Source organism: Aspergillus luchuensis, chromosome 5 (assembly GCF_016861625.1).
Source record: "Aspergillus luchuensis IFO 4308 DNA, chromosome 5, nearly complete sequence".
Classification (NCBI taxonomy): Eukaryota; Fungi; Ascomycota; class Eurotiomycetes; order Eurotiales; family Aspergillaceae; genus Aspergillus; species Aspergillus luchuensis.
The window spans coordinates 2,515,698-2,543,262 of record NC_054853.1 but is presented as its reverse complement, the minus strand read 5'-3'; the positions used below and the strand labels follow the sequence as shown (position 1 = coordinate 2,543,262).

The window sequence follows — 27,565 nt, the reverse complement described above, 5'->3', positions numbered from 1 at the left end:
GTCCCGTACCATGGATCTGTACATCCTATGGTATTCTGACGGCACTGCCGTTAGAGTCGATATACTGTCGAATGCGATGTATTTACATTGGTGTGAGTGTTACTGCTTCCAGTATTAGAGCCCACAAACAGCTGCGGAATGTGAAGTCCGCCTACAGCAGCCCCTCCTCCTTGAGGCCTTTGTATAGAGCCCACGCGGCAAGGGTCTTCCCATCCCGCAGACCCTCTTTCCATAGATCGCGCAACGGTACCACCTTCAACGTGATCTTCTCACCATGCTGTCGTAACCCAGTTAGTCGTCCTTGCAGGCTATCAATATCCTTGCGCGACATGCGTTTCTGACATAAGAACAAGGGAATAAACTCGTCGCTCCCACCGGCCGAAGGGTACACTGCCTTTTGCAACGTCTCGCCCTCTTGTGGCACGGACTGCAGAGCCAGCGATGTCATGTCAATTAGCTCCTCCTGTGGTATTGTCAAGCCTGTCTCCTCTTGAATCTCCTTTGCTGCACCACCAGCGAACGATCCACTGTCATCAAGCATGCCGGCTGGAATTTCGGGAAACGCAAGAGAACCCGCGGGGATACGAGGTTGGATGGTTAAGATGGCACGCTTCTCGTCTTCTGCCGATGGAGGCACATCGTCTGGTTGAAGTATGAGCTAAGGAGAGAGAGAAGCAGCGTTAGCATTAGAACTCAACGTTGTCAGTAGGCGATAAACAGAGGTAGCTCGCTTACCAGCATGCCTACGCTGCCACCGCGCAAGAACACGCTTCCCGGGAGGGTCTCTCCATTCTCATTTGACACCTCCGCTTTGAACTTCAAGAAGCCTAGACGGCCACCACCGAAGCGGTCCACACTCTGGATATCTATTTTCCGCAGGACGTAGGGGTCTTTGGAGAACTCGTGGGAGGGTTGTTGCTGGCGACTCAAGGAGTGTTGCAAGGTGGTAAGCCAGATACGGAAAGCTGGGAATCGCAGCAGATCTTCACGAGACAGGTCTGCCGGACAGGAGACGGGTAGCGTGGCCGAGCCATTGTGGTCTAGATTGCGAGGAATGGTAAAGGTGGAGAAGGACATTGTGAGGGTCAAAGGCAGGCAGCGAAGGAGGAGAGCTGGTCGCGTATGTCGCACAGACGCCGATAGCCACCGGGCGGGCGTCATGAACCGAGCCGAGGTGTGGAACGGGCGGAGGAAGAGGGACGGGCGCTTAACGTTAATCGGAGAGCGTTGAAGTCATGTAGTAAAGACAGGCGATATACAGATGAGCCTTATCTTAAGGGTCTTCTTCCAGTGGTAGTAAGAGGGTCGGGGGAGGAGCTATTGAAGCTATTGGAGCTATCGGGGATGGATTGAAGGGAACATGAGGGGAAAGTTTTCAGGGGAGAGACGGAGAAGGGCATGACGTCGTCGGCTTCGCAGCTTGTTTCCGCAGTGTCCGAACTGCCCTCGTCGGGCCAAAGTCTAGACGCGGTGGCTCCTCCGATCCTCCCCAAGACAAGGATGAATGAATGGATGGAGGGATCGATTGATCGATTTGATCGGTTAGGGATACCTCCGATGATGGATGGTCAACAAAAGGAAAAGTCGGGGACTGAACGCCGGAGTAGCCTCTTGTTTCGTCCAAGTCCCAAGTCCGAACAGCTTTCTTTGACTGGCTATTGGATCAACAACCCAAGACATTGTAGTAGTAGTTAGTATCCTTAATGCCAATCGTCTCGACCAGGTACAAAGTACCATTCATCAACTAACTTTTGTCCTTCCTCTAAATATCACTTGACCAGTCCCCGATTGCTTTCCAGGAATGGATCCAACGGATCGCCGTGTCTTGCGGGGTCCGACGGTGACACTGACTGCCTCTTCTTCAACCTCTCACTGACACCCTCCCCAATCCAACCTCCCTCTCTCCTTCTTCTTCTCTTTCTCCCCTCTGCTCTCCTCCCTTTTTCTTTTTCTCCCTATTCTTGTGAGACTCTCGGAAGCTTGTCCTCCATCTTGCAGCCTCTTCTCTCCGTCTCTCTCTCCCTCTCTTCCTACTCATACTACCATCTACCCTGCAACTAGCCTTCCAGTCCGATTGGATCGGTGATCTGGTCCCCGAAGTGCTACTGCTCGTTGTCAGCCTGTTTGCAACTCCTTCCATGATTCATTCTACCCCTTTGTAATCCGTTGTTGCTGTCGTTCTAGAAAGCTTCCATATTGCCTATGCGCCTGGTCTTCCAGTGATTCCAAGCTTCTCTTGTTTCGACTTCCTTCCCCTCAAGCCTCTTGCGTTTCGATGAGGTTTTGGTCCAACTCCACTGGGAACCCAAGAAGCCAGAATTCAGGCTCAGCTGGGAGTTGGTCCGACTAAGGAGAGACCGGGAATCCATCGGCGTTAAGCTTCAGCTGCCATTTGGGTTTCCTGTTTTGGATTCCTGCTTCTCCCCGACTACGGTCTCACACCTGCTCGCTTGCTTCGTGGTGTCTTCATTACATCGTTGGCTCATTCAGATCATGATCTCAAACACAATCTGAATTTGGTGGCCAGTACGAAACATTGAACAGCCTGGACACAGCCTCTTGTTGGCAGGATTGTTGCGGAGACGCTGGTGCTTCTATCGACTTTGGAAAGTGCCGCTTTCATGGGTTTTCCCTTCAGCAGATAATATAATCGCGATAACCAGCCAAACGGCCCGACCGATATTCGGCGGTAGTAGGACAACAGGAAGGCAAACTTCGATACAGCATGTATGCATTCACTCCCTATCCCTGCCTGCATTAAGCTATTAGTTGCGGGTTATGTTTATCCAGTCATCACTTCTCAGTCTGCATTGACAAGCACTCCCCATCTCGACATATTGAGACTACATATCCTATCAATGGTCTATATGGGTGTGGACTGTTACCGATACTTATTTCAGGAAGCTGCAAGAATCCCCCAGTCACTGTGAAAGTGATAGGGCTTTGGATATATCGTCTGATGCAGCGGAAGGAGGCATAATCCGATTGCCTGTTTTCACTGCTGGGTCGTGGTCCACTGCCAGGAAACCCACTGGGATGACCACTCACTATTCCTAGTTACTCTGCTCTAGTGAAGCGAACCGCTTCTACACATCTCCACCTTAGTATACTATCTCCATTTACGCTTCTTGTGTTTGTCACAGCCTTTTAAACCCTGTATTCTGTCGATTGCGATTTCATCGGTACATGTTTATGAGCCTCCTATTCGTGAGAAGACAACTCCCGCTTGATAGAAGCTAGAAGCGTGTAGCTACTAGCTGATGCGCCATTAGCGTACCACATCCAGGGAACACTACTCCTACGCCTGCGTCAGGGTGACAATTACTCATGGACTCTGCGAGTCGGCCTGCTTTTGAAGGGCTTCCCACGGCGATTCCCAACGATACCAACTTCCAAAACACCCCAACTTCAGCCACTTTGGCCCAGCCTAACACCCAAGACGTAATGGACATCATTCCTGACGTGCCGCGTCCGACATATCATCAAGAAGGTCAGTACAACGATGCAAGTGATGTTGTTTACAAGTGAAATAACAGAATGCTTTCCAGTCCCTACGGTCGCGAGTCTGTCTGGGGCTCCAAACACCTTCTCAGCCAATGCTGCCTCAAACCAAACAGATTCTTTCACTTCACAGCAAACACCACCGAGAACCTACTTCTCATACTTGAGCAATGGCGTCATAACAATGCCCCGTTACACGCCGAACCAGTACTACGGGGAGCCGAGCAATATCGGTCATCAACTGGATTATATTCCTGGTGGAGATCGAGGTCGCTCATTCGCATACCCTCATACACGAACTCTCTCACTTCCACAGAATCAACACAGCGGCCTTCCTGCCTACCCCCAGCGAGACCCGCGTTCAAGCAACACCCGACCAGCAATGTCCATGACGACGCCGGAATCAGTATCTGCCATCTCACCGAACGACGCGTCACCGAACAACGCCGATTCGACATCATCCACTGCAGTGGTTCCGCCAACACTTCGACCTCGAGGTTACGTGCCCCCATCAGCGAGGACCCAGCAAGGAACACAGCACCCAGCCCATACTGCTGCTTCTCCAGGGCCAACGTCGTCAAGTTATCATCAGCAGTCGCAAGCTCAACAACATTCGCATGCATCTGGTCCATTCTCTCATATGCCGCCCTATCTTGAAGAACATGACAATGGCGCCTATAGTGCTTCACTAGCTACAACGCCTGCCCAGTCATCGTCGGCCAACTTTGTAGCAACTGGCACGCCGTCTTCACGCTCGATGAATGCGGGAACCCCCAGATATGGGCGCCCTCTTCCGCAGCGGCTAGAGCTTGCTCGGCGAGCACATTTCCACGCCCATCCACACAACCAGCAGGCTGCGCAGGCCATCGTGGAGGCTCATATGCAGCTGCAACGCCAGCGCTTGCTCCGTCAGCGCCAGGGGCTTGGTACCAACCCCACGAAGCCATCCGCAAGTCTTGACAATGCGAAAGACGGCCGCCCCGAACCAAAAGAGGCGCACGAAATGCGAGTATCACTCGAATGCAAGGTTTGCTTCACCCAACTCGTTGATACGGTACTGCTTCCTTGCGGCCATGCTGTCCTCTGTCGATGGTGTGCCGAGATCCAAATTCCAAGCAGCGTCCTGGAACGAGGCGTGCTTGGGGGTCAGCCCCCGTGTGTGATATGCCGAGCGCCTGTGAGGCAAAAGGTATAGGGCCATATTTCAAAACTCCCCGAGAATTTTGAATATTACTCACACTGACTTGGGGACACAGATGCGGATCTTCCTTTCTTAACATATGCAGTGCTATGGCACCTTCAATGTACCGATACACATCGCTGGTTAGTTGGTACTAGTTGCTACTTACTGCCCTGGCTTTATTGGTGTGTGCGCTTGAGAGACACACAGTATGTGGCTGGCTTTGCATACTCGGGAGTTTCAGGTTTGGAGTAAATTGGGATTTCTTTAGTGCATTAGAATATAGCTCATGTCCAGATCTAGAAAAGAAAATTGAGTCGATAAATTCACCATACTCAGTATGAGTCATCTATGCTATACCACGACTACATTGGTATTACCCAGATAAGACTTACAATAAAGAGCCACAATCTAGATTCTCAAATAAAAAACAAAGTACCTACATACACACCCGCACCGAACCTCGTATTCCACGCCTCGATCAGGCGAATTTTCTGCAGAAAGAAAAACACAAAGCCGGGAAATTAAAAAAAAAAGAGGCTTGAGGAATGTGGCATAGAATAGATGTAAATTCTCCTCCATGGAAAACCGGATAATTGAAACTCGAGGGCGTCGATGGTGGTTTTGTGGTTAAGATAGATCGACCAATCATGACCAACGGGTGATCGAGATCGATTTAATACTACTACTTAATATTATTGTCTCTTTAATTAGTTGGAGTACTTATAATACTTATAAAGTAAGTACGTACTTAGGGAATGGATAGATCGATGGATGGATGGAAAGTGGATTTTGATTAATTCTTGAGTGGCGTTTTCGGCTGTTACCGTGGTTGGAAGGACGGTGAATGAACTTATTGTTGTTTCCTTCCTTTTTTGGGGATTTAGTACTTAGCAGTTTTGTTTCATTGGCAGGCATTCGGTTTGGTTTGGTTTGGTTTGGTCTTGGTTTGGGAGAAGGGCGGGCTTGTATACCTACCTATCCTTCGTTTCTTACATTATTTGTTATGGTGTTTTTCTTTACTAAGGATTAGAGAGATATTTGCTGGGTTGAAGGACGGGAAGATGGATATCTATCAGGTTAGGGGCAGTGTTGCGGGGGAATTGAAGGTGTATCATCAGTCGAGGGTTGTTTTGTTCATTGGTTGTTTGTATCTAGGTTATTCCTTGTTTTTGCTGGGGCAGTGTCACACTGGCTTGAGTAAATACTTAGTGGGGTGGTTATGGATGCTTTAATAGGCATTATTTTTCCCCGAGGTGTTTGGTTCCTTTTACTAAAGGCTTTCATTCTGTTCGCGTGGTGGGTATTCTGATGCAGAGAGTTGGTTGGGGGATATGCAGAGAGAGTATGCGGATGTAGTTAGTGTTATTAATTCTGTGACTAGAAAGAGTAGTTAATGGTGGACAAAGCAAGATACAGTACTCATCATCTCTTTTCATGAATCAATCGCATTATTCAAGCTGCACAGGTTTCATATGACATTCCGATACAGTTGACTCTTCATCAAACAATGGCGCAGAAGCCGATATTGTTTCCCACCCCACAGCTCTTCTGGAATCCCGAATCATACGCATTTCATCGTCGCAGAATATCGGGCTCATATGCATTACCAGAAGGTTTAAATCTGAAGCTGCGAGTAGGCTCACTAGGCCATGTCAGAGATGAGCAGTTTCTCTGCAGAACCTCCCAGTGCGTGTGCTGCACGAGTGTTTAAACCGGCGTGCATGCGCTGGCTCTGCTTGATGCGCTGGGACTCTTGGAAAACGAACAAGGAAAAATTGCGGTCCTCTCATTAAGATGAACTTTCTGTGGGATTCCCTATCACTTGCAGTGGTGCTGACGAGTGGCTAATTGACCCATCGGGGATACTGCTGCGCTTGAGAGGGCACCTGCTTGGCGTGACGGGAGTTGGCAGACTGTGCAGTTGACTTGGCAGTGAGCTGGACCACCACAGATTAGTCCAGCGGCGGGGCAAGGTTGTTCTTTCAGTATTATCCGGAGGGGTTGAGAGAGTGGGATTGTTGGTATGGAAGCACAGCGTATGGATAGATGAGTGGAAGCTTTCTGGATGAAGAAATGGAATAGATGGGGGGTATGTGGTCCTGTGATCACGGGCAAAAGAAGGTCTAGTGTCAGAAAGAAACTGAAAAGGATAGTTAGTTCACCTTGGCTCAGTCAATGTGAGTTACAAGAATAGCAAGCAATTGAATACGTGGGAGGGAAAGGGGTCAAGGGAAACCCCCCTCAAGGTCAAGAGGACAGAGGGATGAGATCCAACACGGCGAGGTGCATCGCAGGGCCTCCATCCAGCCCTGGACCAATTGCCCGATCAAGGACCCAGAATGGGACCGCCAAGCCAGGGTTTTCATCCCCCGGCAACGTGCATGGGCCGCATGGGAAAAGGCAACCACTAGCAAAGAACCGGGGAGGCATTGTTTTCATGGTTTGGATCTTGGGGAAGTATCTGGCCAGTGAGCTTGCCAGTCTGCAAGCCACGGTAGGAGAAAGGAGGCCGTAGTCGAGGTAGCTAACTGGCCATCACTTCGAAAACAAACTATCTTTAGGCCAGCCAGGGTCTAGCTATTGCCTCTTATACACTACTATTTGATAGTCCATACAGACCCTATCAACCGGTCTTTGCCTCTCTGCTCGTGCCGGTCTGCGTACTATGTAGTATGTATGCGCATTGACCGTTGGTCGCTGTGTCTCTCGTTGAACTGTTTGTCTTAGAGTTGCAACACATCCCTGCATGTTATGATAGGTGGCGATTGCTCGTCGAAGATCATGCATCTGTAACTGGTAGGGAATGAGCAAACAGGTATGGTGAGCTGCTGCTGTTCCAATGCAGGTATACATGCTGATGCTTCAATACAGAGGTCTGAGTGTTATGTTTCAAACATGATTTACCAGCTGTTTATCATGGCTGTGATTTGATATCATCATTGTACTACTGCTCTTGACCAAGGGGGCATCTGCAATGATAGCTTTCCATTAGTCCTGTAGATAAGTGAAACATTTTCCACTTCGCCTTCCTGGTAATTGGAATCCAATAGGTCAGCACCACAGGTAGACCGTTACCTGGTCGACCTATTCCAGGCGTTGGTGTGCATAAGAAGATCTATACCACTGCAAATATAAGCTATCCTTTCCATTACCTAAAATCATGGTAACGTCAGACGTGTCTGGATTGGTGTCAATAGCTTTATCGTCTACCAAAGTATGGAAATCGATAGCCTTGGGTGACTCAAATTTTGGTCTCCAATGGGATATATCATAGCCTAACCTAGCAAGGCTAGGCAGTGAAAACAATATGTTATGTGGTTCAATGACTAGCTTCGGAGTCCTCCTTTCGCTTGTCAACTTGGCCTTGACAAGCCCGTATTCGTAAGCATTGAGCCGCACTAGCAGTATCTTCGCCTTTGTATTCTGCTGGTTTTTCCTAGGGCGTCTTGTGTCATTACCAATTGTAGTCACCAATTGTACGGATCTGGTTCGTATCGATGCGTGAACGGTAGATCGCTTATTTCCAGCCCGTTGTAGGCTCATAGTACCCAAATATATACCTGCGAAAAGGGATGCTATCCGACTCTTCCTCCACCCATCCAGCGCGCAGAGAGTTTGGTTCACACTTTTGGAGCATCACCACGCCGTGAAACCTGGAAGAAAGTATCCGCCCCAATAGTACCTGCCAGTCGACATGCGGTACCAGTGATTCTTAAACGATAGCCTTGCAATGACAGGTCATTCCACGCCGGGTGGCAAGTTAGAGGGGGTGTACTACCATGGAACGTCGGATATAGGTAGGCGTGTGATCTCAGAAGGCTTGTGGGAACGCTGCGAAATCCGTACAGACTGAACTGGCTGTGTCTGCACGGCCCCCTTGGGCCCAATATCGGTCAGGCGGGCAGCGCCCAAACGATCGAAAGACGGGCCTGTCATAATGTCCTTACTTTTAGGCACTGGTATCTGCAGTACCTGGCTCATTTAGTAGTAAGTGTGTCTGTCTGTCTGCCTGTCTTATGTCAGACATATGTATCACGACAAGCTAGAGGTGCCTGTCAATGCAATCTTGGGCTTTGTCCAAGGGAGACAGCACTGACAAATATTCAATCGTACGCCGATTGCTCTAGTTAGGATTGGGGGTGTTGACAGATATGAGGCCATATGTATAGCAACACCACCTCGAGGTTAAAGGCAGACCGTCCCACTCTTATACGACTGATCCACACCACTAGCTGATAAACTACCAGCCTCACTGGGGCGGCAGGTCGATCAAGCCCTGAATCACACCTGGCCATCTCTCAAGCTCAAGCCTTTCCGACGTTGAACGTGGCGCGCTGATCGCGATTCGGTCCCCACATGAGACATGTTTTTTCTACTATTGACTAGCTACCGTCGGTATGAAGCGGTTCGGCAGCACTTGGAGTCGGCCGGTAGCCGTGCTCGTGCACTTACTTGATAACAACTGACCTACATAAATGTGCTCCTGTCCAAGAGGCAAACAGTGCGTTGCTGTACTGTTGCAAAGTGTCACCAACTCTATGTAGGTTTCGAAGCCGAACCAGAGTAGCGGTGTCCATGCAAGGGCAATCCCGATTATTTAGTCTGCTCAGTACGTACCCGGTGAAGAGGGGAAACAACCGGGAATGAAAACCGGCCTTTGCCGGTTTGTCATTTTCTGACCCCTATAGGCCAAGGCTTGTAGAATCCATTGTTGGCGGGGAGGGGGTTTTGTGGCTATGGCAAAACACGGACATTTTTGCTCATGATCAGATCAGGCAGCGACTCCCTTAAGAGTGGTTCCCAACAGGGTTGTGGTTCGACGCTGTCAACCGCAGCCTTGGTGCGGCAAATCAAACAGGTCGGAGGTTAAACGCCGCTCAGGCGACCAGCAGCAGTAGCATCCGTTGTCTCGGTGAAGATCGAATAGCACCGCGTGGGCGCGAATTCGAGAAACTGTGGATTCGTCAAGGGAGGGGGACACACCTTATAAAGCAAGGGCAACAGCATCCTCATTCCTGGAATTAAGCTTGTTGGTTTTAGTGGCGATGAGGGTCGAGTCAAGTATGCCCACAGGCTGCTGCATGCAAGGAGCTCCGGTAAATGTGGTCCTCCCCAAATCATCCTAGCATCAACATCGCCAATTCAGCTAAAGTTTGTTTTGGTTTGTCTGCCAACTCCTCGAATTCTTGCGGGAGGACCGTCATAAGATAGATGGTAATTAGAGACTATTGAAACAGGGGGTGACAGATAAGTTTGCCACGACCCTCGTGGAGATTTAGGGGACCAGGGGGGGTGGGAAAGAGAAAGAGAGTGGGAAGGAACAAGGAAAGAAGGCATAAGAAGGGAGATCCGGAGCGTGGGCAGCTTTGGTGGTAACCGAGTCGGTAGCATACTATGATATCCAATTTACCCTGCCTGGAAGGATGTGGCGCTCGAGGGGAGGGGAAGTCGATCGGCTATTGCTAGCAAACCGTCGAGACACAGACCATTAACTTTTGAACCATCCAAAGTGAGCTTGCCGAAGTGTCTTTGGAAGCCGTGATCACAGGCAGATAGAATTGAGGCAGGAGCAATAGTTAGTAAGTAGTACGGAGCCGTCTTTTCTTAGTAGTATAGTGGTAGCAAAGCGGCGCCACACAAGGCCGGGGACCGAGAAACAAAACCTCGCCACGATGCGGTTCTATTCGGAGTTTGGGGGGGAAAGAGAGAGGGGACAGCAGAAGAGAAATGTGAGAAGGAAATGATATAGGCAAAGGACTGATCGGGACCGATCTTCAAAGTTCACCAGATGATCATCCCAGAGCAATTACCAGGTTGATCCCTTGAGAGAAACTGGAGGGAGAACAGCGAGTGGGACAAAGTCGACGAGGCAACTGCCCGCAAATCGTCAGGCTACCGAAAACTGCGGCTTACCAACCCCCATCCGTATCCTTACCCGAGTTTGGTCACTTTCGTGGTGATTCTGGTAATTACAGGCAGCCATAGCCGCCAAGTCATCCTTACCCCAATACCGGAAAATTACCGCGGTGAAACCGTTTTATGGTGATTATGAAAGGGCCAGTCAAGCCAGTTCCAGCCAGCCAAAGACCAGCCAGCCCCTCTCTTCCTGGTATCAATACCATCCATCCAAGTATCACCGGTAAGAGTCAAAAAAAGTTAAGTCAGTCGTACAGTAGTAATAAGTAAGTAAGTAAGTAATGGAAGTGAAAATTAGTTTTCATTAGTAGAACAACCAAAAAGGAATTCAAAAATAAAGAGAAAAAATAAATAAAAAAACAGAGAAAGGTTGACAGAAAAGAAAGGAAGAGAAGAGGATGAAGAAGACTAACTAACTACTTTTCCTTTCCTTTTCCCTTTTCCCTTTTCCCCCTACGGTAAGTAACTAATGTACTGCTACCGCTGTTGCTGCTGCTCCTGCTGCCGCCGCTTGCTGGAAACTGGCTGGCTGCGTTGGTTGCTGCTGTTCGCTCTTCTTCTTCTCCGCCTTCTTCTTAGTCGCTTTTTGTCTCCGCGATTTGACCTTCTCGATCTATCCATTCTTCAAGGGAAAATTAGCCTTCCTACTATCACGCCGAGGTGGGTTGGACTATCAATCGTTCCTTTCGGTGTTCGTGCGCAATTTTCCTAACCGGTTTGCTCACTCTGATTCCTAGGCAGAGATGACTTTAGTTGCCTAAAGAACCTAAATGTCATCTGCCTCTTAAATAATCCCGCCGTGTCCCTCCAACGTGTCCAGGTCAGTATTACCATTATTATTTGATTATTATCGTCAGTTCCCTATATTATTATGACTGTCGTTTATTTACCTCCTTCTCCTGCCCATGTCTACTATTCTTCTACTTAAAAGCCCTCTGCTACTGCGACCACTACCACTACCACCATCACTACTACTACTATTATTCCTCCTTCTCTTCGCTTGCTCTCTCGATCTACTATCTCCCTGTGATTCGCTGTGCTGTTCAAGGTTTCCCAATTTTCCTTGTCACATAGGCCTTGATGTCATTGTAGATCTGATCCGATCTATTACTCTCAAACCACTGCCCCCGTCTCTCGTTCTGTTTTCCTTTCGGCTTCCTCCGTCATCGCCAACATCACTTCACTTGCGCCACGATTACTATATATTAGTCTTTTTCCCTACTTGCGCACATTCACCCGCTCCTCTTTTGTTCAAACTTCCTCTTTCCTTCTCGTCTCTGCAGCCCTTCTGCCCCAGGACCACTACTGTTCTATTATCACCGCCACTACCACCGCCACCACACCATCCTTCACCTGTCGCATTAGCTCCACCATCATCGGACTGATCGTCTTATCAATACTTGGTGTTGGACGGCTCGCTGATACGGATCAGATGACGTGTTACATAACCCTACGGTAGCCAATACGATGAGTGACGGAAATGCTGGCCAGGACTCCCTACTGGTTTCATATCATGATCGAGCTTCTTCTGCAACAGCCCTACTAGAGCCCGTCAACCCGGACACCCATCCGAATTCTTCCTCCCACCCCAAGTGAGTAGTATCCCCTCCCCCCCCCCAACACACCGGGCTATTGAACCAATTCCAGAATGCTTGTCCATGTATCGCGCTATGATATTGTATCTTCTCCTTTTTTGGTCTATCAAATTATCGTCGGGTAACTACCATCTGCGGTGTTTTTAACAGTCCATATAGGAAGCCACTACCACCGTTGGTGTCGGATGCTGGCTCCCCTGCCGGATCCTCTACTACCAATCGAGCGCTTCACTCTGCCAGTGCCTCATTTTCGCACAAGAGAGGCGACTCAGGGGGCGCCATCCCGGATGATTTTGCCTCGGATGGCGTGAGTGAGCAAGCGGCCGACCTTGCTTCCTCCAACGTGCCAAACGGGTGTCGTCAAGCATGGCAGGAGCAATGGAGGCGGTCTGACACCGAGTTAGTCCGCTCATCAAGCCGCGCAGTAGCTGAAAGTCGAATGGGGCAGGCTAGTCCGGCTGACAGCAATTCCCGCCTTCCTAGAGATGCCGCCCCCACGGCGGACGACATAGGCGAAAGTAATGGCGGCTCATCCCCGCTTCATTCGCAAGCATTTCGCTCCAGTCCCATTATGAATGCCGGCCGTCCGCCAATGAACCCAAGCGCCAATCCAGACGAGATGGCCTCCCTCTCCGAAGTGTCACGGGAGTCTGCGGAAGATCTGAGCTATGGCCAAGAGTCCGCGAGACAATTGAGCAATGCTCATAGTCCCGCCGGCGCGGTCACGGGGACATCCGGAGGTACATCAGCATCAAATGGGCTTATACTTCAGCTAGTAGAAACTGATTATTGCACAGAAGAAAGACTGATTCAGGATGTTCGAGGGATCTATGCCGGGTTGATGCTGGCGGAAAATAGATGCGAGGTGTTGCACAAGCAGGCCCAAGAATTGCCCACGATGACGCACGCTCAATATCAAAGCTTGGTTGGAACCCACGGAACTATACTGCAAGAGTATCACGATTTCTTCCTTTGCTCCCAACATCCTGTCGCGAGCCCTGTGCTCAAACGCCTAGCGGAGAAATATGCCATGCCTGCACGACTATGGCGCCACGGAATCCATTCGTTGCTGGAGTTGCTGCGCCATCGGCTTCCTGAATCCTTGGAGCACATGCTAGCCTTCATCTACTACGCTTATTCCATGCTCACACTGATGCTCGAATCGGTGCCCGCCTATCAAGATACCTGGATTGAGTGTCTGGGAGATCTCTCGCGCTACCGGATGGCCGTGGAGGAATCCGACCTTCGCGAACGTGAATCCTGGGCGGGCGTGGCACGATACTGGTACAACCAGGCTGCAGACCGGAACCCGAGTGTGGGCAGAATCCAGCATCATCTGGCGGTTTTGGCCCGACCGGATATCATCCAGCAATTGTTTTATTATACGAGATCTCTGGTCAGTGTTCAGCCGTTCGCGGGCACACGGGAGAGTATTTTTCTCCTCTTCAATCCATTCCTGAGAGGTCCCCGAGCACTCGGTCGTCTGCCACTAGTAAGCGCTTTTGTGACCGCACATGGCCACTTGTACACTAGAGACGTCGGAGATCGCTTTATTAAGTCGATCGACACATTTGCATCGCTTCTGAACCAGACTATAAGCCAATTGGGGGCTGCACTCAGGCTACAAGGGTTCTTCATTTGCGCTTGTAATATTTCCGCCATGCTAGAATATGGCAGCCCCGACGCTTACCTGGGCCTCGAGTTCCAGGAGGCGGAGCAGTCGCAAGTAGAGTCACTAGAAGAGGTCTACGACTCTGCTGCCAACGCCTGGATTCCTGTCAATGACCTCGAGGCCGTGCAAGCAGAGTTTTTAGCATCTCGGGACTCCCCAAATCCATCGCCTCTGCTCTTTTACGGGTCCTACCTCGCTTACCACACTTTGTCCGTGATGCTCGAACAAGTCAATCAGGTCCCTGACAGGAACATATACGCAGCATGCCATGTCTCTCTAGCATTCCTCTGGTGCTTGTCACTTACACCGCGGGGTATGAACCGCCTGGAAGTTGCAGTACCGTGGAGAAAACTTGTGTCCTTTCTCAATACTCTGTTTCGCAGCTACATCAGGCCCGAGATCGCCGAGAGGGAAGACTTTCCCGTCTCGGAAGAGACCACCTGGGTAGCGGAAGACTTCCTTATCCGTGGCCAGATCTGGAGCCAACGTCTCTATCCTGCATCTTTCTTCGACAACGCACCTACTGCCGGCGAGGGCAGGAACATTGAGCCGCCGTCACGGGATATCACGAGGATGTACAGGTGCATATGGCTGGGAATCAGGCTTGCCAAGGTAAGCTTCCTGTGGATAGGAATATACTATGATCGCGTTAAAAGAGTCATGCTAATAGCGAGCAGTTTGGACGTTGGATCACATATGACCCCAACGAGCGGAAGTTCTCTGCTACCCCATTCGCCCTGGAGCTTGAGACTATTGCCGAAGAACACAACCCCTTTTCCACGCCGAGTGAGGCCAGTCAGGATAGTGCAGGCAACGACGCGCGCGAAACATGAGGACGGCCTGGCTGGCCCACTTGTGAGCCATGCAATTTGGACGTTTGTGAAGTATCGAATATTGCGAGAGACGCTATCTGGATGGCCCGATCTATTATAATACCACCAAAAGTCCTCGCCGCAATAACATAAAGGCCCGGTATCTGGGCGCTCTAAAAAGGAGAGCCATATGATTGTGGTGAAATAAGTATTGATGCGAGTCCCGTCGAGGCCCAAGCCTGGCAGCTAGCTTTTGTCTGCATCCGCTTTGGAGGTCGATCACAGATGAGATTGCCATGCGACATGAAAAGGACTGTCGAGGAGGATAGTGTCAGCCGCCACCCGATCAAGGTTTCATCCAGCAGCTACTCACTCAAGCCTGTCTTGGGCCTCCGACAAAATCTATTAATAGTGTAAGATCATCCCTACTGGTATAGGGAGAGGAGAAGATGGGCGTGAGAGCATTTAGATCTACTACTACTCCCATCATGGTGGGGGAGCATGAAATAGAAAACGAAGTCACTGGTATGTATGTAATTAACGAAGAAGCTATCAAGAGAACAAACAGAACAGATGATGCGAGAGATCTTCATATTGCGTAGACTAACCAGCATAATACATACTTACTACGTAGAGAGCGGAGCGATGAACCGAGCCCCGAGTGGGGGAGCCGAAGCCGAGCGGAGCCTGCAGAACGAATGAAACCCACTGAAAGGACAAGTTGGCGTCTGCAACGCGTCTCATGCTTGGATGCTAAAGGCTAAAGCCCGCTCTACTAACCTATCTTTATCTCACCACGTTTCCCCTTCGGAGCTGCTCCTCCTCCGCCTTTTCCTCCTACTTTATTATTGCCTTGCCATCCTTCCCTCGGTCCCGGACGATGGCCATTGTTGTTCACCGTCATTCTGTTCCGGATCGCTGCTCTTTCTCTCCATGTTAGTGAGGTGATCAATCCTTCAAGACAGCTTCCGTGTCGCATGGCTGGCCAAGATCGGATCGTCTCTGTCCCGTTGAGCACTTGAAGCTCACTTCCCCTCTCCATCCGCTGCCTGTCCGCGATTATCTTCATCCGCTCGAGGCCATCTGTCCCTTCGCCCGACGTCTCTACCACCCCCTGCTCTTTTCAAGACTCAACATCATGGCTGAAGGTACCTTCCTCGGTACCTGCGGTCATTGCGCCGAGCTCCTGGCGAACGTTCCGCTCTCGGTCCTCTTTGTTACCCTGGTCGCAACTCTCGCTGGTCTGTCCGTCCTGGTATGTTGAGATTGCATTGATCCTCGGGTTTACCGTTGCGCCTATGGCTCCCCCGTAAACTGGGAATGCCCTTAGTTGGCGACGCAATTAGAACAGTTACGCTAACTAGCGGCCCTTATCCTGTCTAGTTCTACATCACTCTCTACATCGTCGCCCCGGTCCCGCGGAAGCCGTTCCCTGAAGAGAAGAAATATCGTACGCTCCTGAAGAATGGATCGATCACGGAGCCCCTCGATTTACCTTGCTGGCAAGATGCCCTAGACGCTCAAAAACGCCCCGGTCGGGTTCTCGACCACACCTCGATGGAGGAAGCCGATTTGTTCATGTCATTGGTAGTACCCGCATATAATGAGGAAGACCGCCTGGCAGGCATGCTGGAAGAGGCAGTGGATTACCTGGAAAAGGTCTATGGCACGGTAACAAACTCCGCCAATGGCGCTGAGACCGTTACGGCGGAAAAGGCAGTGCGTCAACGGAAACAGGCCAATGGGCACACCAATGGCTCTGCGACTCATCGTCCGGTACATGACAACAAGGGGTGGGAAATCATTATTGTCTCTGATGGCTCCAAGGACAAAACAGAAGAGATAGCATTTACATTCGCTCGTGATCATCAACTCTCAATGCACCCCAAGGGCTACGCTGGCCCTTGGACTCCGGGGACGCATGAGGGTGTCCGCATTCCCCCGGGCACTATCCGGGTGGTGTGTCTGACAGAGAACAGGGGCAAAGGTGGAGCCGTCACCCACGGCATGCGACATGTCCGTGGCCAGTATGTTGTATTTGCAGATGCCGACGGAGCGAGCAAATTCGAGGATCTAGGAAAGCTTGTCGCGGCCTGCCAGGAAACCGAGGACGCGAAAGGACGCGCAGTGGCCGTTGGATCTCGGGCGCACATGGTGGGAAGTGAAGCTGTAGTCAAGGTATGCTCTACCATATCCTTTCTCTATACCCGAGATAGCTAACCGATGATTCCCATACAGCGCTCCAAGCTGCGCAACTTCCTCATGCATTCATTTCATCTGATCTTGTGGCTGTTGACACCCTCCAAGACGGCCACTATCAAGGATACGCAGTGTGGATTCAAGTTGTTTTCCCGGGCGTCGCTGCCGTACATTATTCCTTATATGCACTCCGAGGGATGGATATTCGACGTGGAGATGCTTATGCTCGCCGAATTTGCCGACATCCCCGTGGCCGAGGTGCCCGTTGGATGGAGAGAGGTCAAGGGCAGCAAGTTGAATGTAATCCGGGATAGCATCGGCATGGCTTGGGGACTGGCTGTCCTGCGAGCTGCATGGTTACTTGGTGTTTATCGGCGTACTTGAGATATACATACTGCTCTGTTATCAGGAGACCAAAGAGAAGCAAATAGAGTAGTGAAGCAGATAACAAACAGCATCATCATCATCATTGTCACATAATACAATCATCTACTATTTCGGGTTGAAGTAGGATCTGTTACTACTATTACTACTTCCTAGTACACCGTACATCCCAACAAAAGTATATTCCAGATCACAGAGCTGTTATACTCAGTATTAATAATAATAGTAACTGCAAGTCCTACCTTAACTAGTAAGTAGTAAATATACCAGTAAAAAAAAAAGACCCTCAATCATACTGAATAGTAGTAGTAGTAGTAGTACAAACTACCAGACTTTCACACAGCTCACCCTCAAATCCTGAATTAATATGTGCATTGTATGTCATGCGAGGCCCCGGTGGCGAATCCCAAAACCGGCCCGGAAGAAGCCTAAACCACCTCCTCAATCCCGTCATTGCATCACCAACAGAATTTCCTGAATCATGCCAGAAAGCAGTTTACAGGACTACATACAGTAGTACATGTTCTTTCAATATATCCTTTCCTTCTACTATGTATCTCTCTAATGACATCACTGACTATTCATACAACGGTAAACACACCTAGTAGCATATAGAACATAAAATTTTATTAGTTGTAAGAGGCAGGGCAACGGTATAGTAGTTAGTACTACTACTACGGAACCACCCCGAACGGCCCTACCCGAAAGCATAGAAAGGGGAAACCTGAACGAAGAGGAAAGGATAAAGTTTGTCAGTTTAAAAGAAAACAGACGAAAAAGGTGGTAAAAAAGTCAATTTCTATTCCGACTTGGCTGGCTCTCGGTCCGAAGTAACGTGGTTCGTTTCATTCAATTAGAAAAAAACTTTTTTTTTCGCATCCATGCCAAAATGAGGCGAATATTTTTATTTAAAGAAAATAAATGGAATAAAAAGACAAAAAAAAAAAAAAAATAAAGGGATCAGAGGTGGTCTGATATTTTTTTTTTTGCTTCCCCTCAATTCCTCTTCTTCTCATCACACGCCCCCCTCCCCAGTTACACGCTGCTGCAGTGGTTTCAAGTCACTCGACTCGACTCGTCTACTCACATATACCCTCGGTTATCTATAGCCCGGTCAATTCTGCAGGTTGATCGAGCTACGGTACTAGCTCATTGACCCCAACACTACTGGGCTTTTTAGCCGTTACACTCTACCGGTTCTCGGAGGAATACTGCCTTCGTTGGCTGGTACTTATTGGCGTGCTTGCTTGCTTGCAGAGTGGCTTTCTGCTGCTTTGAAGGATTCCGGAAGTCATATCACTACTACTACTTCTTGCTGTGTTGTGGTCTTACTACATATCCACCTCATGGTATGGTGAGACAACATCTGTAGCAACATCCGTCCTTGGCAGAGATAGCCTGATCATCGGTTGTTCGGTTGTGGTTGTTGTTCTCACTTGCTTGCCCTGTGGTGGTAGTATACTACGAATGGGCTAGTGGTTCTGTGGTGACTGGTGACACGTTGGATCTTGTCTACTACTAGTACTACTACTACTTACGTCCTGGGGTTTCTCTCCTTGCGTTGGAGCTGACGTTGTGGAGTGGGTTTATATACTAGTACTTACTCCTCTTGCGGCGTTGGCAAATACGCTACTACTGAACCATAGACGGAGTTGCACATCTGATCTATTCTATGTGCTAGTACTATTGTACTATGAGTGATTCGATCTGAAGTGGATCTCTGTTTGGCTTCCTTCGTCGACTGACTCCGAACGAACCCACTAGCTAGCGTGAGCTAGTACATACTACTTCTTGTCTCTTCACAATGGGGATCCCACGACCACAGGAGCATTGGGTGGATGCTCCCCAGACGAATTCAACCAAACCATCGCCATTTCTCAAATTGCCTCTGGAGCTTCGTCTCATGATCTACGAGTATGCGCTGGTCGTTCCAAACGAATTCACGGATCGTCCGATGATCGTGATCAACGACCGCGGGAACGTCTTCACTGCCCGCGGCCGATACCGAGCTCTCTCGATGTGTCCCAGCTGGGTGGGTGAGAACGGTCGAGTTCGCAGCCTACTTTCCGTGAACCGGCAAATCCACGATGAGGTGGAGGATTTCGTGTATTCGCAGAATACCCTCTTCTTTTTGAACTCGTTCAATCTTGACCGTTTGGGCACCTTCCTCGACACCATCAGTCCTACGGCGCGCAAGCGCATTCGCAGCGTCGGGTTTGAGATTTTCTTCTTTGTCCACTCGCAAACAGGCGTGCCGAAGCGGACCTTGAAGGAGTATAAAGCAGCTGCTCGCATGTTGATGGAAAAGCTGCCGAACTGGACAAGTACCATGTTTTACTTAGATCCTCGCTTCTACTTCCCTTCTGCTGCAGTAGGGAATCTGGAGTCGTCCGCGCGGGGTATCTGGTATCTGGCGACGATATTTGGAGCTTTGCAGAAGGATCTCCATTTCTTTCCACTACCGTCGATGCATCGACATGTCATGGACGATGCAAAGAAATCGCTACAGGCTGAGACGCGGGCGTCACAGATGAAGCTCTCTATCGCATAGGAACCGGGTGTTATTATTTGTTTTGGTCAGGATCATCTCCTCTTTTTCCTATTTGTCTACATTAGTAATACCTTGTCTCACTTGTCCTGCCATTTACTTTTCCCGACTGGAGGGGCGGTTTCCTCCTCCTTCCGATCAGATACCCACTGGGACTATTATCTGCAGGATGACGTTTAGGGAGATCGGTGCGAAGAGAGTTTAATATGCGCACACACTGCGCAGTGGACTCTCTTAGTCTTGAGGTACTCCACTCTTTGATTGCCAATCATCTCGGAATGTCACGTTGGAGGTTTGGGGGTGGGGGGACGGGCATGAGCACGGAGAATGGGTGTTTTGGTCGCAAACGGGCGGGAAGCGATAGGGTTTTGCATTCTTGGAAGGGTCTTCTTCGTTTTGTTTTGTTTTTTCCAAGCGTCATGTTTCCTACTATGGATAGAGCTATTTGAATCAGCGTCATTTCTGGTCATTTTCTTATTCCTGCAAGCTAGGAAAAGTAGCATGATCATAGTTGGTAGATGCATGGGGGACTTGCAGCGGGCAGCAGCAACCGTTGCCGCCCGCACGGTTAGTGTAGTGGGTTAGCTTCAGATCGGTCCGTCTGCTGGACGTACCAGATGATGGGGATTCATTGACCCGCCTGGACCATGAAATCATAGCCTAGAAGGAGGGGGAAGACGAAGAAGAAGAGGAAGAAGACCTGATTACTACTTGGTGTGAAGGCTAGGGGGAATGAAGAAGAAATGAGCCGAATATGGAGATGAAACCCCAGAGGGAAAGAAAGAGTGACTGTTTGCTTCTGTTGCGCATCCAAGCAATAACGTCATGGTCTGCCTCGTGATCGTCGGCCTCAAGTTCCTTTTGGTGGTTGAAGAAAGCAGCCAAATTACATTTCAATCCCACGCTTCTTCTTCTTAACTGCCATTCTTCTTCCTCTTATTTTTCTTTATGAACTTTCCCTTTCTTCTGTTCCCTCCTGTTTTGTTCCCCTACCCTGGTTTGCTTCCCTGTCTCGTCTTGGAAGATATCAGCCTGCTATTAAACCCCCCCACGTCTGATATCGAACCACTGAGCACTTTGATCTCCTGGTATATCGAGTAATAAGTGTTAGTAGTGAGTAGTAATATCCTTTCTATTGATTCCATTTTTCTTTTGGCTCCTCCCCGCATTTGGGTGGATCTTCTTCCCATCCTGTCATCAATTCTCACCTCAGTCGGGTTTGAGAGAAGATTGGCATAATAATTAATCTCTTCATCCTGCAGGCTGGCTTGTTGCTCATAGGCTCTCCCGCCGCCTGATAAATGCTGTGTGCCTTTTCGCGCTGCAGTCTGCAATTCAAGCGCATCGTCCACTTGTCCATTCTCTTGTGGTCGCAGGCTGCTACCAGCAACAACGTCTTTGGTCCACGACGCACGAAGCTGCTCGCCCTGCGGATTGAAACTCTGCTTCAGGCACCGGTGGCTTATCAACGCTCGATTGCCCACTCCGGACAACTAAGTAGTAGTAACTAAGCTCCCCCACCGTTCCCCATCTTATTTGCCACTGGTAGGTTAACCCGGTCGGTGTGGTTCCCCGGTTCTTACTTGTCCCTCCCTCTGTCCCTCTACTCTCCTACCGCTGTTTAAATGACATTCAGTCGCTCCACGCGCGATCATCACTGTGATGCTGCTGTATCTAGCTCGGCTGATGTTTTAGCTAGTACCGAACTAAATTCATTCACGTTGTGACTTTTTCGCCAATTGTTCGCTCCCTTCGCCCTCCCCTTACCCCTCTCTCTCCCTCTTTTTTTCTCTCTCATCTTCTCGTCTCTTTATGAAGGGAATCCACCCGACCCAAACTGCCCCGGGAGTATCTCAGCAACTCCAATAGTTCCAAAATGAAGCCAGCAACCGCTACAAAGTCCCCCAATGGTCGTGGGAGCCTCTACAAGGAGGTTCGCTTTTCGCCTACACCCACTCCCGTCCGTCGAACACAGTCAGTACCGGACACTCATCTCGACTCGAGGCCAAACTATACTGGCGGCCCAGATATAGAAGCAGCCAGTTATTCGGTTGTAAGCGCCGAATACCTAAGACAAGTGCGGTCGCTCCTCGATCGCCAGCGGGCAAATTTCGAGCATGAGAGGAAGCTATTCAACGAGGAACGCCATCTATGGGAGAATGAGCGTGCGTTACTAAACCAGAGGATCTCTGAATTAGAGTCGCTGCTCAAGGGTAGGGGATCCACAGGAACCGCCGCTACTAGTACAGCCGCGCTCCCGACCGGCACTTTTCAACATTATGTATCATCATCATCATCTGCATTTCACAGCCAATTCAGTCACCCACTTTCGGCAGAACATACTGATTCTTCTCACCCGACAAGTACCCAAGTGTGGGAAGGCTCTAGCCCTGGAAGCAAACCCACGAGGGTATTCCCTAACGCGGAGAAGACAGACTTCTCAGGTCTCCTATTTCCGGAGCAAGGAGGCAATCCATCGGTCTCTGCGCCATCCTTGGACGCTGCCCTCTCACCTAAGTCACATGCGACTGACTTGACCTCGAGCACATGCGTGCCTGTCCCAATTGAGAGGCTTGATAGCAAACTTGACGGGATCACGCTCAAGTCCTCGGCTTTGCCGCCAGAAATTGTCGCTCGAGTAATTACGCCACCATCGCCACCATCCCTCGAGGGCTCTCCATCACTTTCTTCCAGACCCTCTGCTGAGCACCGCAACAGCCTCAAACTGAAACTGTCTGAACTTGGCCCCCCAGAGTTTAACCTGACCAGGAACGCCGGTCACACACCCATGGCTAGGATCGATCGGGACGTCGACACGGAGCAGCCGTCACCCCAGGAGACCGCGAACGAGGAGGAACCCCTCGCTTCGAAAGCGCCTCGGCAACCTGCAGAAAACTCCGACTCGTACTTTGGGGATTTGGCGGATGACCCTGCCCTGAAGGGGCCACTTACCTTGCTGAATGAGGAAGAGCATGATAGTGAGTTTCTGAAGGAGCTTGATCAGAAGCTTCTGGACCAGGTCAAGCAGGCCCTTGGCTATCCCCGAAGCACTGATCAGAAACAGGCTGAAGTCGAGCCCCCCAGTCAGGGTGATGAGCCCGAATTAAGGTTCAAGAATACGACGAACTTTGGTACGGCTTTTGGAAATTCGGACTGTGGGAAGGTGTAGGGTAGAAGAGGAAGGATTATCGTGCGGTCGCAGATATTTTGTTGTGGATGTTAACCTCATAAGCTCATAGCCACATTAGGACTATGGGTACGATGGACCCCAGATTACGGGATGGGCCATTATCTTTTTGGACGGATACCATGACTGACGAATATGACGGAACTTATCTCTTTGCATATGCATCGGACACTTATGTGTAAATATTAAAGCTACGGGAAGTCTTTCTGAGAACAGGGGTTTTCTTTGATTTTGGTTCTTCGCAGTATTGTGTACATCTGGTCGAACAGGCTCTGCTCTCCTTGCGTCCGCCCCCGACCCGGTCAAGCCCCCATCCCTCCCTATCTTATCATCCCAGTTCCCTTTCAACCTCGACACTTCTTCAATTACTGTTACAGGGATGTCACCCTTCGGAGGGGCTATCTCCTGGAGAGTGGCTAGCTCCTCCTCGCCATGAGGTCACCATGACTATCGGCGCCATTGTCTCGTGGGCCTTGCATGGCCCTTCGGCTGGCCCTATGCTGAGGGATAATGTCCTAGATAGGGTCTTGGAACCCTTGTATACCGCAATGGACGGAGTGTCTTGTCTTTTGGTATAAGAAGGCCAAAATCTCATGCTGACATTCTTTTCATCAGAGCATTCATCCGCTGCAGATCACAGCATTCATTCTTTCACAGCTCATTCCAGCCCTGTCTGTCTCTAACTTGGTTATTCGCTCCTTCAACTCCCATAGTTTCCTTCTCTTGATAATTACGTCACATTCTTTTCCTTCTACAATGTACAACCTCAAGAGCCTTCCGGCACTGCTATGCCTCGTGCTGGCTGTCGCTCCCGTCCTGTCTGCACCTGTCGCTGCTGGAGTATGTTAGACCTCAATCTTGCATTCAAGCTTAAACATCAGCGAAGCTAACACATACTGCAGGATGGAGCCGTTGTGCGAAGACAGAGCCACCACTTCAATACCAACACCCAGTCCGGTTCTAACATGGGCTTCTCTATCCCTGATGGCCCATCCTACAACTCTGGCCAGTACGCCTCGAACGCATATCGCGAAGACCGTGGGGGCGACATGGATGACAATGGGGGCTCAAGTGAGTCCAGCAACACCAACGCAGGGAACTCGATGAATATCGGCATCCCGGGTGGTCCCAGCGTCAACTTGGGCAACTACTTCAGTAACAACTATGAAGAATCTGAAGAGCCACGGCCAAAGCCCTCGACTACTTCCACTACCACCATCCCAGAGTCCACAACGGCCCCTCCACCTCCACCAGTCAACCCTCCTATTGAGACTTCTGTTCCTGCCCCTCCTGCCCCTCCTACTACAACTACCACCACTATCCAACCCCCTCCTCCTCCCCCTACAACCACTGCTCCCCCGGCTCCTCCTACAACTACTGCTCCTCCTGCTCCTCCAACCATTACTCCACCAGCTGCTCCCCCTACCACTGCTCCTCCAGCACCCCCAGCTCCGTCTACCCCCTCCGAGCCGGCTCCTCCTGTTGAGACCGAAGAACCTGAGGAGCCAGTGCAAGCATGCCCAGCACCGGAGCCTGAGCTACAGCCTGAGCCTGAGCAGCAGTCTCCTGAGCCTCCAGCTGAACATGGACCTTCCCCTGAACCGGAGTCATCTCCTGCCCCCGAGCCTACCCCTGCACCTCAGCCCAACCCTCCACCAAGCCCTCAACCAGAGCCCCAACCCCAACCTCAGCCCCAGCCCCAACCTGACCACGAGCCTGCATCCGAGCCCAGGATCATACCCACTCCTTCCCCAGCTGCTCCAGCATTGCCTGCATACACCTGTCAATGCCCTGCGTGAGCTTTTGACATATGTTTCCCATCACCCCCTTCACTTTCTTTGCCTCTATATCCATAACTCTCATTTTATGAATCCCCCTGCCCCTGCCCCTGCCCCATCATCCCCCACAAAGTTTCCTTTTGTCAATCACCATCATTCATTCCCTACCCCCCATCCCCCAAATCCCATATTATTTTTTTTCCCCTTCGATATACAAATTATTTCCCAGAGTGATTCTAGTTTAACTGGAAACACTGTGTTGTGTCTATTGCTTGTTGCTTTTGACTGGATGGTTATTGTCCCCTTTCATTCCCTTTCATTCATTTTCTCTTCTTCTTTTTTCTTTTCTGAATCACTGGGTGGTTAGCATATGAACCTTGTAATGTTCTTTGGGTTGTATTAGTACTACTATTACTATTATTATTTACAGTTGATTTTCTTAATATCATTGATATTCAGTTTAATAGGAATATATAGAAAAGACAATAAGAGTATCTTGCATTAATGTCTCGTGATATCATATTCATGTCCTCGTAATAAGCATCGATAATTGTTTCCTCGCGCCAGTTCATGGGGACCTCCGGGGGAGGGAGGGAGAGAGAGAGAGAGAGAGAGAGAGAGAGAGAGAGAGAGAGAGAGAAGGTGGAGAGATATTGCATGGCCACCAACAAAGCAGAATAAGGGACAAGAACGAGAGCAGAATCAGAAAGGCGGATGAAGATCAAGTATGAAATCAAGCTCATGATCCCGTATTAAGAAAACCCCGAAACCAACAACAACAGGGAAAAAAAACAAAACAACAGAAAAGGCAACCCAATAACGAAAGAAAGGAAAGAAGGAAAGAGGGAGACGGGTCCTCTCAAGCCAGTCAGTCAGTCAGTCAGTCAGTTATCTAGACCCCCATGGTAAAATCATGCTCAATCCCCGGCGTAACACTAGCGATAAACTTCAAAAACACAACCAGATACTGATCCACGCGGATGGCAACCTGATCCTCCTCATCATGCTGCAGCATCTCCCACTCATCACCACCACTACCTGCTTGCCCCTGGCCGCCATGTCCCTCACTCACCGACAATCCCTTAACATCATCTACTAACCCTTCCAACCCGCCCGCTCCGGCAGCGACCTTCGCATCAGGCTCTGCGTGCGCCGAGGCCGCGGCCTTGAGCTTATCGCGACGGATCTTGAGCGCTGCGTCGGCGCGATCCAGGAGGGTTTTCATCACGGAGGCGTGCCGGCATGGATGCACGGTCGCCATCTTTACGCTGCCTTCGAACCAGGGGAAGTCTTCGAGGGTGACGGTTTTGTCTTTGTAGTCGCCGACTATGTCTTCCATCATTAGTTGGGGCGGGAGGGGTTCAGATGCGGAGAGGTAGCCGGAGAGGTAGAGGCGCGGGGTGCGGTAGAAGTTGGCGTAGGTTATGTAGAGGTTGTAGGTGCGGGTTGGTCTGTTTGGGATTATTTATTTATTAGCTTCGTTGATGCTGCGGATTCCTTGATGTTGCAGATAGAGGAGGGGAGGTCAACTTACTGCGTCGTCCCCGTCACCGGTTCCCGAATAATCGCCTCTTCATCATCATCCTCATCTTCCATATCCGGAATCTCATCCTCCTCTGGTTCCTCTACCTCGCCCATATTCCCGGCCTCGTCGACCGTCCGTACATCGCCGATCCGAGCAGATGATGACGACGATGCTGCGTTATCGCCGCCTCCCGTCCGCAACCAACCATCGTCATCGTTGTCCCCCTCACCCGCTAGCATGCCACGGACGATCTCGTCTTCGTGGCCTGCGTCCCCGGCGAAGTTGTCGTTTAGCCGTCGGTGACATGGCACGCCGCGGGTGACCAGGAACTGCTTTCCGGGCGGAAGGTAGGAGACACGCTTTGCGGGGGTCGCGGCATCGGCCCAGGACCAGGAGGGGAACTTGTAGACAAGGTAGTCGCCTGCGAGGACGAACTCTTCGGGGGTGATCTGGCCGGTTGTTCGGAAGGTTGAGGTGCGGGAGACGGGGGCGAGACGGTCTCGCCAGGTGGAGAGGGTGGAGTGGAGGATGTTCATTGCTTGAGTTGTTTGCTTGCTTGCTTGTCTGTCTGGTTGGTGTTTCGTTTCTTTCTTGGGTTATTTAGAAGGGCTGTTGATAGAGTGGGTCAGGATGAGGTCAGGAGATGATATATAAATGAAATGGAGGGGAAGGAAGCTTATCTACCGGAAGATTTAAAGAGGAGAGAGGGAATGATGGGGATGGAGGGAATGAGATTTGGCTGTGGCGGTGACGAACTTATCGGAGTCCCTGAACGATGCACGCGGGGTACATCAGGTGGCTGAGGCTCCGTCATCCACCAAAAGCAACACACTTTTAGATGGGTTTACTGGACTGGGACACTTTCTTCCCGGAGATCATACTACTTCGCTAACCATGTGGCTTGCCAGTCACTGGACTTTCCTTTATTCATCTGGTCTACTCAGTGTTCTGGTAGGTGATTGCGGAGTTGCAGAGGGGCCGGGCTCGGTTTTACCCGCAAATCATTACGTAGGTCCGTCCCTTCTTGTGCCATCTAAAAGACCTGGAAGTATAACTGGCTATGGCATCCTCCGAAGGAACAGAGGCCCTGTCACTCGAGTGGCGGGTTTTCTGCGCCCACGGGTCCTCGGGAAGGCTGGTTACTATCTCCGATATCCCATCATATCGGATCCAGCATGGCCCTTTTTGTGTTCCAGATACTTTTGTTTTGGAACATTCATAGCCTGTAACCGGGATCTTCCTCAAGCCAGCTGCGCCCGCATGAT

The 27,565-nt window shown here is 50.2% G+C and overlaps 8 protein-coding genes across 8 annotated transcripts; 6 read left to right on the top strand and 2 right to left on the bottom strand.

The window, feature by feature from the left end:
* Positions 1-151: 151 nt before the first annotated feature.
* AKAW2_50821S (putative NUDIX family hydrolase) lies at positions 152-1,077 on the bottom strand (the record flags this gene model as incomplete). The annotated part of the gene is made up of 2 exons (XM_041690682.1): positions 152-658; positions 736-1,077. The coding sequence occupies 2 exons, from the start codon at positions 1,075-1,077 to the stop codon at positions 152-154; spliced, it is 849 nt and encodes a 282-aa protein (XP_041544242.1).
* A 2,250-nt stretch (positions 1,078-3,327) lies between these two features.
* Positions 3,328-4,778, top strand: AKAW2_50820A (C3HC4 finger protein; the record flags this gene model as incomplete). The annotated part of the gene is made up of 3 exons (XM_041690681.1): positions 3,328-3,490; positions 3,549-4,690; positions 4,758-4,778. The coding sequence occupies 3 exons, from the start codon at positions 3,328-3,330 to the stop codon at positions 4,776-4,778; spliced, it is 1,326 nt and encodes a 441-aa protein (XP_041544241.1).
* A 7,289-nt stretch (positions 4,779-12,067) lies between these two features.
* On the top strand, positions 12,068-14,700 carry AKAW2_50819A (uncharacterized protein; the record flags this gene model as incomplete). Its single annotated transcript, XM_041690680.1, has 4 exons — positions 12,068-12,192; positions 12,355-12,935; positions 12,993-14,479; positions 14,545-14,700. 4 exons carry the CDS (start codon positions 12,068-12,070, stop codon positions 14,698-14,700), a joined length of 2,349 nt encoding a protein of 782 aa, XP_041544240.1.
* Positions 14,701-15,817: 1,117 nt separating this feature from the next.
* ALG5 (dolichyl-phosphate beta-glucosyltransferase) lies at positions 15,818-17,262 on the top strand (the record flags this gene model as incomplete). Its single annotated transcript, XM_041690678.1, has 3 exons — positions 15,818-15,934; positions 16,063-16,857; positions 16,918-17,262. 3 exons carry the CDS (start codon positions 15,818-15,820, stop codon positions 17,260-17,262), a joined length of 1,257 nt encoding a protein of 418 aa, XP_041544239.1.
* Positions 17,263-19,066: 1,804 nt separating this feature from the next.
* On the top strand, positions 19,067-19,813 carry AKAW2_50817A (uncharacterized protein; the record flags this gene model as incomplete). Its single annotated transcript, XM_041690677.1, has 1 exon — positions 19,067-19,813. The coding sequence occupies one exon, from the start codon at positions 19,067-19,069 to the stop codon at positions 19,811-19,813; it is 747 nt and encodes a 248-aa protein (XP_041544238.1).
* Positions 19,814-21,686: 1,873 nt separating this feature from the next.
* AKAW2_50816A (uncharacterized protein) lies at positions 21,687-22,979 on the top strand (the record flags this gene model as incomplete). Its single annotated transcript, XM_041690676.1, has 1 exon — positions 21,687-22,979. One exon carries the CDS (start codon positions 21,687-21,689, stop codon positions 22,977-22,979), a length of 1,293 nt encoding a protein of 430 aa, XP_041544237.1.
* Positions 22,980-23,753: 774 nt separating this feature from the next.
* Positions 23,754-24,796, top strand: AKAW2_50815A (putative cell wall protein; the record flags this gene model as incomplete). The annotated part of the gene is made up of 2 exons (XM_041690675.1): positions 23,754-23,837; positions 23,900-24,796. 2 exons carry the CDS (start codon positions 23,754-23,756, stop codon positions 24,794-24,796), a joined length of 981 nt encoding a protein of 326 aa, XP_041544236.1.
* Positions 24,797-25,667: 871 nt separating this feature from the next.
* ATG3 (ATG3/ATG10 family protein) lies at positions 25,668-26,836 on the bottom strand (the record flags this gene model as incomplete). The annotated part of the gene is made up of 2 exons (XM_041690674.1): positions 25,668-26,226; positions 26,310-26,836. The coding sequence occupies 2 exons, from the start codon at positions 26,834-26,836 to the stop codon at positions 25,668-25,670; spliced, it is 1,086 nt and encodes a 361-aa protein (XP_041544235.1).
* Between the last annotated feature and the right edge of the window lie 729 nt (positions 26,837-27,565).